The following is a 12,412-nucleotide window of genomic DNA, read 5'->3' on the forward strand; positions in this document are numbered from 1 at the left end:
CCCATAGCACAACACCTGCTTTCCATTACAGCCGCCCCTCCCCCAGCTAGCAGGAATCACTGTTCTAGGGCACCTCGGTTACTACAGAAGCAGGTAGGGGACCGGACTGAGGGGGTTATGTGTGGTCAATGGCTATGATTAGGTTATACCGTAATTTTCCCATATCTCACTATTAAACTGTATTGTATGATGAACAGAAATCCAGGCTTGGTAACCAGAACAACCAGGACGATGCTCTCAGAAGGCGCAGAATGTCACTCTTCTATATGAAGCTGTAATTGGCTGCAGGTTGGCCTGATCCTGTGACCGTCATATATAATGCGGTGATTGGCGTTGACCTGTGACTGTTCTATATGATGCGGTGATTGGCCTGATCTGCTGACAGTTAAGGTCCCCCATACATTAGGCCAATTTGTCCAATGGACAAGTCGGACCGGATTTCCCTGGTAGCTCCCTTTGAGGGCTCACATATGCACTTGATGCGTTTTATCACTTGCAACTCCCAGGGAGCTGCAGGCGGAGGGAGCTGGCCAGTGGGGTTCGCGAGGAGCCGAGCAGCAAAACAAAACAAAAAAACCACAACATACAAATGAATGGGCAGCCACTGATTAGCTGAGAGCTTTCCCAGCCAAATGAGCGGCCTCCCATTTGGGCGGCCATTGATTGTCTGAGATGGCTCTCAGGCAATCAGTGGCTGCCCATTCATTTGTACGTTTTTTTTTTTTTAATTCACCTGCCGCCCGTCTCCCCCCACCCGCCTTCTCTGCGTCCCGTCGCCAGCTCTCTGCATCCCCCCATCGGATGCAATTCATCATGGGTGCTAAAAAGAACCCACGATGTGCCACTGATGACTGTACATAAGATTTATCTTATGTGCAGCCCGTCCGACCTCTGATGCGCACGGGACCGTGCATCAGATATTATACACATGCGATTTGGGCTGATTTCACCATCGCAATCGGGCGAAATCGGATAGTGTATGAGGGCCTTCATATATAATGCGGTGATTGGCTGCAGGTTGGCATTGACCTGTGACTGTTCTATAGGATGCGGTGATTGGTTGCAACTTGGCCTAATCCTGTGTCTATCCTATAGGATATGGAGATTGGCTGTAGGTTGGCTTTGACCTGTGACTGTTCTATATGTGGCTGGTGGTGTGATTGGCTGCAAGGTGGCCTGTTCCTGTGATTAGCTGCAGGTTGGCCTGCTCCTGTTCTATATGATGCGGTGACTGGCTGCAGGTTGGCCTGCTCCTGTGACTATTCTATATGATGCTGGTGGCGACTGGCTGCAGGGTGGCCTGTTCCTGTGATTAGCTGCAGGTTGGCCTGCTCCTGTTCTATATGATGCTGTGATTGGCTGCAGGTTGGCCTGCTCCTGTGACTATTCTATATGATGCTGGTGGCGACTGGCTGCAGGGTGGCCTGTTCCTGTGATTAGCTGCAGGTTGGCCTGCTCCTGTTCTATATGATGCTGTGACTGGCCTGCTCCTGCGACTATTCTATATGATGCTGGTGGCGATTGGCTGCAGGGTGACCTGATCGTGTGTTCCATTCATACGGTTGCTTAGCAATTAGCATTGCCATCTCAAAGCACTGGCCTAATAGTTTATGCACTAAATGTGTTTGCATCGGGTTCATCCTACAGTCCAAAGGCACAATGGTAGGGTAACCTGACGAGGAAGACCCCGTGTGGGGCATGGACCTTATACTGTAAGCTGCACTATATCTGCTACTGATGATTCTATCCAAATCCCATTATCTTACTAGAAGTTGTATTCGAACATGCTAATAACATGCACGGAGAAAGGAACCCCTCTTACTTCTCCGAGTCCAAAGCAAGCAATGCGCTTTCCAGAGTCTCTTTCACAGGTCCCAGAGAAGACATTGGATATTTGCCGGCACCGGCAGCCTCGGAGGGGTCATAGGCCGGAGTTAGCAGGGCATCCCTCTTACTCGAATCGTCTGCTTCCTTCTGGGCTGTGAAATCACTAGCGCGAGACACAAGGAGACAATACGTCAGTGATGGCCGCTGACAGCACAGGCATGACCAGACCGCTAAGGCAGTCATGTCCAAACAATGGCCCTCCAGCTGTTGTGAAACTATAAGTCCCATCATGCCTTGCTACAGGTTTGCTATTAGGGAATGCTAACACTATGGCGAGGCATGCTGGGATGTGTAGTTTCACAACAGCTGGAGGGTCACAGTTTGGCCACGCCTGCTCTAAGGTTTTGTCAAGCACATTAATGTCTCCTACTACACACAGGAGCGAGCCAATAGTCTGCATTTGTCGTACAATAAAAAAGTAGAAAACAAAGAAAAACAAAATTTGGTTGGATTTTCTGGTAATTAAAGGGGGAGGCTCCACATTCTGATGGCTGCTGTAACCACGGCAACGTTGCGGAGATTAAGTGTAAAGGTTACAAACAAATTGCCTGCTGTCCACAATACATACATACATACATACATAGACAGACAGACCCACTCATTGAGTTGAGATAGAAACGGTGTAAATCAGTGGTGCTCAAACTCACACCCCCATGCATCATGAACAGTGCATGTTTTCCAGATCTCACAAACTGTTTCACATTAGATGGAGCAATGGGGTAGACAGGAAATATAGCCATGCATACACTGATGCGAGAGTTCAAACACGGCTTGGACCAAAGCTAACATGGGCCCCAGTGAGGATAACCGGGGAGAGACATAGGCCCAAGATCACCTCTCCGTTGTAGTGTCTGCCTGACCCTCAGTGGGGGCTTCTTTCTCCGGCTCACGGGCCCCGATAGACGCGGCGGAGGTGGTGTCTGCTTTTGCAATGGTGACTTCTTTGGCCTTCGAGATCTCCTCGCCGCAGTGCGGGCAGTAGCTGGAATCGTTAACGAGAGTGGCGCAGTCCGTATGAAATCTGTGGGAGATACTGGATTCTGGTTGGCACTCCATGAACGTGCCCTGGGCGGGAGACATGTAAGCCATTATTCAATAGGTGCGACATCATCGGCCTCTATTATCCAGTGCAGATACAGCCAGTTCTTAGCCCCCAGCACACCCCATTACAGTTACATTTGGCAGTTATCCCATTTAAATCACTTTGTGCCGGTTCAAATTTATAAGCAAAGCACAAAAAAAAAAAAAGCAAGTCAGAAGCAAATCCATTTGTACATTTTCTGTGCAGGGTAAATACTGGCTGCTTTTGCATGCAGCCCACAAATATGACAGCTTTATTTTTAAACTGCAATTTAGATTTTTCCAGTTTGATACACAGCCCTAAGACATGGGACTCTGACTTACAGATGTGCAGAAGTACCCACAGCCCGGGCAGCACTGGTGTTTCACCATCTTCCCGCGGTGCTCCTCGCACAATACTAGGTGCCGCACCTTGTTGGATGGCCTCATCAGCTCGTACTTCACCACCTCGTTAGTGCACGGAGTCAGCTGCCACCGGAAAGAAAGACAGGACAGGTAGAAGTGAGTAGAAGAGTTACATAGCTCGTCTTGTCTATATATACGCGTCTGATGTGCTGTGATAAATTCTAAAGTGTCGACCTAGTCAATGGATACCCAATCACAGTTTGAGCTGTATTTAAGCAGCGAGATACAATAGTAATACTTTTTTTACATAGCGCTGTTTCTCCAATAGGACTCAAGGCGCTTAACAGGTAGAATGAATGTAATACAGTGAAGGACAGAAAAGCATTTCATAAACAATACTTTAGGGAATTACAAAAATTCTGGGGTAATTGTGTATTATCACGGCGCCCGATTTCATCTAAATCGCATCCAATTTATCGGCCGATTTGATCTGCGATGCGATTTTTTGCCGATTTTCGGCCATTTCCTGCTGATTTGCAAGTTATTCCATCCTTGCACACCCCCAGGTACTATGTGATGGTATGCAATGGGATTTTTGGGAAAATGCTCCTTATTGTACAATTAAATATCGCATAGCAACGCATGCCAGCAAGTGGCATGCGATGCGATGTGATTCGCAATGTTAAATGCACCCCCATTGTTAACGCCACCCCCACTATCAACGCCAACCCGAAGCGTGGCGAGCGCGAGCCCGCGAGGGGCGGCGGTACGCGTCCTCCGACCTTTTCATACCCCCACTATCCACGTCGGCATGGAGTTGTTCTTAGATAGCGTGGCGAGCGCAGCGAGCCACCGACCCCGAAGCGTGGCGAGCCCCGCGAGGGGACGCGGATGACTTTACATGTATTACGCGTGCGCTCGCCACACTTCGGGCTCGGTGGCTCGCCACACTATCTAAAATCGACTCCACGCCGACGTGGATAGTGGGGGTATGAAAAGGTCGGAGGACGCGTACTGCCGCCGCTCGCCACGCTTCGGGTTGGCGTTGATAGTGGGGGAGGTGTTAACAATGGAGGTGCATTTAACATTGTAAGCACCCATCAGGGTGATTGTACAATTACAAATCGAATCGCTTCACATGCATCGCATGCCACTATATTGCATGCGATGCACTACGATGGAAATCGGGGGTGTGCAAGGTGTGCAATGATGGAATAGCATGCAAATCGGCCGGAAAAAGTGAAAAATCGGTCAAAAATCGGCCGCAAAATCGCATCCGATTTTTCCATGCGATTTGCGGCCGATTTTCGCCCGATTTCGTGGGCGCCGTGATAATACACAAGTACCAATTCTGGAGTAAACAGGAAAAGTCTTGAGTCAGTTTTTGAAAGTTCGAAGGATTCAACCTTCGCTAGAAGCAGCACAGCAGAGAGTGACCCGTGTTGCCCTCTATGACAATGTGATGTACGGACTATGCAGAGACTACGGGATATTCGCACAATTTCCCTTTCCCAGGAGCGGACAGACCGACCACACACACAAGGGCAAGATGATACACTGACATCTACACGATGATAAACCGACCACCACAGGTCCTCACCTCCTGGTCCGAGCTATTGACGGCCATGCAGCGTTCTTCGGCTTTTGCAGTCACGTCATCCTCCTTCGGGGTTTCCATCCGACAGCTACAGAGAGGGATTCCTTGAAGACCGTCGATTTCCATGCTTTCAGGTCCATTAGAAAGTCCTATGGATGTGAATCGAATGTTACTTGGTGAGTTGTACTTTTCAAACGGACTAACTGGTTCTAGGTAGAGCCGCACATTACAGCTCGTCATTGAGTTTTTAGTGGAAACGGCCCATCACAAATGACTGCCCTGTTTCTGCCTGCTAAGACCTTGGGGGTTGCTACCACCAGACCCTACATACTATATTTACAAAATAAACGCATCATGTCATTAAGATCCTGTGGCCGGCCAATCAGGTGTTGTCTTTCATTTAGTGCATTCCACAAGGCCTCCAGGCTGCTATTAGGTGCTGCAGAGAAGGGGTGCTATAGGGGGAACACCGGGCACTTATACACCCCTTATGGACACGTGTGGTGCACCCAGAACAGCCGCGGGACACCCGGTTTATCTCCCGTTTCGGTATTGGCAAGTTCCTATGTGCACTTTGGATTTCTATGGTTTATAGTGAATCTCTTAGCGCTTTAGTATATTGAATCATCAAACTGGCTGCTCTGTAGAGAGAAGGAACAGGCTCTTATATTGAGGGCACCTGAGTTATGTACATTATCCTTCCGAGACAGCCACGGTGGCCTGTAGGGGCCAATATCCTGCTGCATGTTCTGAATATTCACAAGTACGGATGTTTGAACTACTGCCACCCATTGACATCTGTGGTTATTTGGGAAGCCCAAAAGTAACCGTCTGTTCCCATCTCCCAAGGCCTTACCCATGGAAGAGATTATGCCTTACTGAGCCATATGCCGCTGAATCTCCTCCCGTCACACAAGTGTTTATTACAATCCGCCCTGATAACCGTCCCCCCTGTGAGGGCGTGAGGAGTTCAAATGAAGAAGGTTCTACAAAGGGAAGCGATTCACACGGGATGAGCTGCACGAACTGCGGCGCTTCGTGACACAAGGAAATTATGTTGATTTATTCTTGACGCCAGAGCCAGCCACCAGGGGGCATCAGTGAGGATGGCAATGAATGCATGAAAACAACAATTAAGATAGTACAGTATGTCGGGAATGGAGCATTGCAAGTGGCTGCTGACTGCCTCTGATGCCCCTGCTGTGGTTGAGGGGGCAGTCTTCCATACGAAGTGTGAGACTACAGGCAAGCAATCTGCTGATTACAGCAAGAGCGCAATGACAGACAGTGACCTCTGCGGTCACAGCAAGATTCCGACACGACATTATGGCGATGGGCTACAGTTCTGTAGTAAAGCCGAACAAAAAAAAGGCGTCGTCATCGAATATATGCATCGCTTCCCAACACTGCTCTTGTAGGGTTACTAGGCGAAGATAGGGAATAAAATGACATCAAATGCAATTCTGCCCCACCCAACCATGCTGTGCTAAACACAATCCTGTATGACAGGGGTGGCCAAACCGGTCCTTAAGATCTGCCAACAGTTCATGGTTTCCAGGTCACCTGTGGGTCTGTAGAAAGTGTCGGTTAGGAATGAATGCAGCAGGTTTGAAAATGTGACAGTTAGTAATGACTACACACGTGCACCAGCTAGGGAGTCTGGGAAATGTGACAGTTAGTAATGACTACACCTGTGCACCAGCTAGGGAATCTGGGAAAATGTGACAGTTAGTAATGACTACACCTGTGCACCAGCTGGTGGTCTGAAAAACATGCACCATTGGCAGATCTCGAGGAGAGATTTGGCCATCGATTCCAAGAAATCGATTCACTTAAGACCCTAGTGGAGCTGGCTGGTATAAAAACACCACTCTGCACCTCATCCAACGGGGCTGCAAATATAAATCCACAAGTTCACCTGCACAGCAAACACGGAAACCTTGCCGTAACGAAGTTGCATCCTATCGAGTTGACCCCCAAATCTACATTGGAGCCTGTAGCACTGGGATAGGCCCACATGCCCCTTGGGGTGAAGGGTCACATGGAAAGTACATGACAACATAAATTGTTTTTTGGCAAACATGCCCGTGCCGCGATGCCACCCTGTCCACTCACACTCACCCTTAGACTGAGGCGACAACATCTCTTTAACGCGCATGTCCAGGGAGTCCAGTGAGACTTCTGTGTACTCCGCGCTGGTCTCCTGTCCCTCGTCTGCACCGGCTACATGGTAGAGAAGTCAGGTTTAGTGCAAGCATTAACTCTTCCAGTTACATAGGCAATATGTATGACTACAGAAATACAGGGACCAGGATGAATCCCACATTATACAGTTAGTCCCCTCTGGTGGCACTTGAGCTTATTATTATTATAATGACAGTTGCTTTAGGGACACAACCCCCCCAACCCCATATTTGGTAATTCATCTAGAACAAGCTGTGATTACATGGCAGTGATTACATGGCAACCAATCAGCTTTCAAGTAACCATTTATCAAGTGCATTGTATAAAATGATACACAGCAGCTGATTGGTTGCAGTGGAACACTCACTGGAGAAACTGAGGCTGAGAGGTGATATGATTTGTATGTTCAAAAACAGGATTGGAATCATATGGAACTGGGAGATGATTTGTTCAGTAACAGGCCTATACTTAGGACACGCGGACATGTACTGAGGCTCGAGGAAAAGAAATTCCATACTGAATTAAGAAAAGGATTCTTCACCATTAGAGCAGTAACATTCTGGAACTCATTGCCAATGGGGGTGATTGCAGCAACTACTGTTAATGAATTTAAATCAAAACTGGATGAATTTTTGGCCACTAAGGGAATCCTATAGATATGACTTACTCAAGTCAGTAGTTACAAGTTAGACAGGTTGAACTCTATGGACTAACGTATTTTTTCAGCCTTAATTCCTAAGTTACTATGCTCTTTTCACTTGACTACACCTACCCCTAGAATTCCCTGGTGTAACTAAAAGGGCTCAGGATGACCGGCTTCATAGATCAAGGTCCCTACAGTTCAGAACAGTCATCCTAGAGGTCCCTCAATGACCATCTGTATCTGTAACCCAAGTTCTGAGTTTCCCCTAAGCTACCTTACCAAGTCAGGGAACATAACAAGGCTTCAACTAAACCAGGCATGTCCAACGTTGGCCCTCCAGATGTTGTGAAACTACACATCCCAGCATGCTTTTCAATAGTTTTAGCATTCTCTAATGGCAAAACTGTGACAAAGCATGCTGGGATGTGTAGTTTCACAAAATCTGGAGGGCCAACGTTGGACATGCCTGAACTAAACAGAACCATCAGGGAGAAGAGGCGGGAAATCCGCAGCCTACCTGGCATTAGTAGGTTGGACTCAGACTTCTCTCAACAGGTCATTGGCTAAAATGTTAATTACTATGAAGTGGTATAAGAGTAAACTTACATTTTCCTTTCCTCCTCTTGATTTTCGTCAGCCAAGGGCTATCGGAGCGGCCTTTGAATTTTCTCTGATGCTTCTTCCGTAAACTGGACTCGGAGCTCTACAAGAAGACATGAATCAATGCGGGATCAGAAGCATTTAACAAAACTGTAACAAATTAACAGTTCCTTCTGTGCGTAAGTACAGTCTACACCAGTGCTGTCAAACTCATGGCCCTCCTACACATCCCAGCATGCCCTGCCGCAGATTGTACATAATGGATTGCTAAAACTGTGGCAAGGCATGCTGGGACGTGTAGCTCCACAAAAGCAGTCAACTAGGAAACAAAAGGGTTTCGCTGAAAACAACCCTACCTGCTCTCATAAGATCACTTACTTGGGAATGTTTTTAAAAAAACATTACCGGCAGTCAATGATCTAGACCAGTGGTTCCTAACCTGGTGCACTAGTACCCCCCCTGGGGGTACCCTGCAGACCGGTTGGGGGAACTTGAAAATAATATTGGTAATGACGGAAGAAGAAAAAGTCCCCTACTGCCAACCAGCAATCCACTGGGCGCAAACCGTGCTGCCCTCAGACATCAGTGATAATCTGCCCCGTGCTGATATGGGTGTAGGAAGCGCAGGGCGTTATCGGGAACCCCGGAGACAGTATTATTTATAGTATTTATTAACAGTTTCTTATATAGCGCAGCAAATTCCATTTCGCTTTACTATTGGAACCAGAAATACAACAAACTGGGTATATAGAGAAAGTTAAAAAGGTAGGAGGGCCCTGCTTGCAAGCTTACAATCTATAGCCAGCAGCGAGACACAGAGGGACCCGATTCCTGGCCGCAGAATACTCCTCTGATACTACTTAATAGAAGGATACACATACCGCTCACTTCCATCGTATTATCCACTACACTTAGGTAGACAGTCATTAGGTCGACAGGCAGCAAGGTCGACATGGATGAAGGTCGACAAATGTGTTAGGGCGAAATGGGTTAGGTTGACAGGTCGCAAGGTCAAAATGAGTTTTTTTCAGTGTTTTTTGACCCGAATGTTGATACAGTCAACATGGACACAGTTGGAAGTCAACCGCAGCCGATCGCTTCGCTCGCCGTGCTTCGGGCACGGTGCCTCGCAGCACTCGGCACACTATTTTATTCTCCCGCCATGCCCTAGTGGATGGTAGGGCATGAAATACCGCCTGTCGGCACATGTCGGCTCAAAAAACAGTAAAAAAAAAACCATGTCGACCTTCATCCATGTCAAACTAGAACCCTGTCGACCTAATGACTGTCGATAATACAACTGTATCCCGTTTTAAATTCAGAGGTACTCTAAAAAGCCCAATCGAGGGGTACAGGAGAGAAAAAAGGTTGGGAACCACTGATCTAGACTGCAGAAGTGATTAAAAACTAGCCTGAAGGATCAGTACTGTGCTGTTAACACTGGCAGCAATATACATTATTGGCTATGCCTGATCAGAGGACTGAAATGGAATTATATATACACTTCAGTAGCATAAACGAGGTGTCCGTGGCATATGGAGTGGACCTATGAAAATAGGGTTTTGTTTTTGAAATTCAACATAACTCAAGACAGCAGTGCAGCTGCAGATCGCAGCGCTTTAAGTTCGGTTCCACTTGAAATCACATCGGAATGTCCAAACAGGAGGACGAGAAATGCCGCACTCTATACAGTCATCTGAGACAGGGCCAGGATTTATGAGGGGCAGTGATTCATTATGGAATAATAACACGCCCCATTACATACCGTGGGTTTATAACATCATTATTCCCAGCCCACTTCCCCTCCGCTTCCACAGCCCAGTGAGACAGAGACGCCTGTCACTTTCCTGAACCGACTCGCAGACTTTCACATTATTAAATCTATATAATGAACTATCGGAAGCTACTTGTTATTCTCCCCATCAATAAACAGGAATGGCTTTGTTTTGTTTTTTTTAAAGAGAAGACCCGTAGGAGACCTCTGGGGAATGGTCAGTAAGAGATGCGACAGACATTCAGATCTTCAAGGTATAGTCATATATTATCCTGCCACATCCAGTTCCATATATCTGTGCGTGGCAGCGATGAGAAAATATGGTCATGGGGCTGATTATTATAATTTTTTGCACACCAATCCTTCTAATACAGCATTTCCCCAAATATGTTCCCCAAGCAAGCCCCATAACAGCTCATGTGGAGCTGAACACCAGCCATCTGTAGCATCAACGCTCTAACAACTGAAATGCTCTTAAAAAGATACAAAGCAATGGGGCAGATTTATTAAGCTCGGTGAAGTGATAAAGTGTCTGGTTTTTATCACCGGCCAATCAGCTCCTACCTGTGAAGTTACAGGCTTGGTTTGAAAAATGACAGGTAGGAGGTGATTGGACGGTGATAAAAAACAGACACTTTATCACTTCACCGAGCTTAATAAATCTACCCCAATGCGTCTAATAACAGTTAGGGCCAGATGTATCAAGCTTTAAAAAGTGATAACAACCAGCCAATCAGCTCCTACCTGTCATTTTTAAAACCCAGCCTATAACATGGCAGGTAGGAGCTGATTGGCTGGCTATTATCATTCTCCACTTCATCACTTTTGAAAGGGGGCGGGCAGGTGGCTGTGGAACCCACAGCGGTTTACGGGCGTGCCCATAAAATCTGTGGGCGTGCCCCTGCACATGCAAGCAACTTGATGCCTGCTTGGGGCAGACGGCTGGCATCACATGACATCAGCGCCCGTCCTGAATGCGTCCATCTCTGGGCAATATAATAGTCAGTCTAGAAAGGGGATAAAAAAAATAAAATAAATCATTCGATGGTCAGCGACCATTAAATGAATTTTCACCTGCGCGGACGCATGCGAGGTGATGCGTAAGCTTACACATTCTCTCGCAAGCAAATGCGGGGATACGCGCGGCGGGAGGCTGGCGTTTGGCTGGGTGGTGTTTACCTGTTTGCTAGGCTGCAAGCAGATGCAGCCTAGAGAGCAGGTGTGAATCAGGCCCCCCAGTTCTCTATTTGCCAGGACTGACACCACATTGTAAGACACCAGAAGGGCAAAGCATCTAGTGACGGTTGCAGGATTGGTAGAAACTTTTCAATAAAGACAATGTGGGTTTGTGAATGTAAAGATTAGTTATATATATATATTTTTAACTGGATCAGTCAATACTAACCAAGTCAGACTCATCTCCATCATCCTCCTCTTCCTCCTGTGACTCCATTGACTCAGCCTCCTCATCTCCTTCCGATTCCAAATCGTCCGCCTGCAAACACAAACTTCATTACCGCTCACCAGTTCACAAACACACCCACTTTATCCCGCTGAATAACACATATCCTTATTACACTTAAAACTAGTCCCACGTGCCCAAACCATCGCACAAGGCTTAGTTATCCTGCCTCAACTTTGCTACTTTAAAATTTGAACTGCATGCTATACCGCCTTCGAGCCAGCAGATGGCAATGTTGGAACTGCGATCTAAGAACCCATCTGGCTGGGTGCTAGGTCTCTCCACAGACAGGTCCTCAGACAGCGACACCGGCCAGCAAAAGACACATAAGACACATGAGGTATGTCAGGCATGTCCAAACTGTGGCCCTCCAGCTGTTGTGAAACTACACATCCCAGCATGCCTTGCCATAGTTTTAGCATTCCCTAATAGCAAAACAGTGGCAGGGCATGCTGGGACTTGAAGTTTCACAACAGCTGGAGGGCCATAGTTTGGACATGCCCGACGTATGTGAATATGTCCTGATCAAACCATTAAAACCCACCTTGTTCTAATGAAGTGTTGTACAATACAACATATACTATTCTAAAGCTTCTCTGAGGTGTCTGTAGAAAGGACAATACCTTCTTTGTACTGTCTGCCTCTGCTGTGGCCTCATTAGAAACGCTGTGTTCCTCATGGTGTTCTGAAATACTTGGTTCTCCGCTCTGATAGTCCTCTTCATCCGGCTCCTCCGAGTACTCTTCTTCAGAGTCCATCTCAACGTTTTCTCCGTTAATGTGAGGGGTCTCTGAATCCTTCTCACTCTACGGTGTAGAAGAAGAAATTAATGTAAGCATC

General features: G+C 47.2%; 1 protein-coding gene across 6 annotated transcripts in view; it reads right to left on the reverse strand.

Moving 5' to 3' along the window:
* Nucleotides 1-12,412, reverse strand: part of EHMT1 (euchromatic histone lysine methyltransferase 1) — a 77,698-nt gene that overhangs the window by 17,656 nt on the left and 47,630 nt on the right. For all 6 annotated transcript variants that reach the window (XM_083158629.1, XM_083158630.1, XM_083158628.1 and 3 more), the window contains exons 6-13: nucleotides 12,196-12,378; nucleotides 11,516-11,605; nucleotides 8,343-8,439; nucleotides 7,031-7,132; nucleotides 4,913-5,058; nucleotides 3,292-3,435; nucleotides 2,723-2,952; nucleotides 1,823-1,990 (exon numbers count right to left, since the gene is read on the reverse strand). In XM_083158629.1, the coding sequence (XP_083014755.1) occupies nucleotides 1,823-1,990; nucleotides 2,723-2,952; nucleotides 3,292-3,435; nucleotides 4,913-5,058; nucleotides 7,031-7,132; nucleotides 8,343-8,439; nucleotides 11,516-11,605; nucleotides 12,196-12,378 (1,160 nt within the window). The remainder of the gene's footprint in view (nucleotides 1-1,822; nucleotides 1,991-2,722; nucleotides 2,953-3,291; nucleotides 3,436-4,912; nucleotides 5,059-7,030; nucleotides 7,133-8,342; nucleotides 8,440-11,515; nucleotides 11,606-12,195; nucleotides 12,379-12,412) is intronic.

The sequence above is a fragment of the Crinia signifera genome, chromosome 9 (assembly GCF_055691185.1).
Source record: "Crinia signifera chromosome 9, ASM5569118v1, whole genome shotgun sequence".
Classification (NCBI taxonomy): Eukaryota; Metazoa; Chordata; class Amphibia; order Anura; family Myobatrachidae; genus Crinia; species Crinia signifera.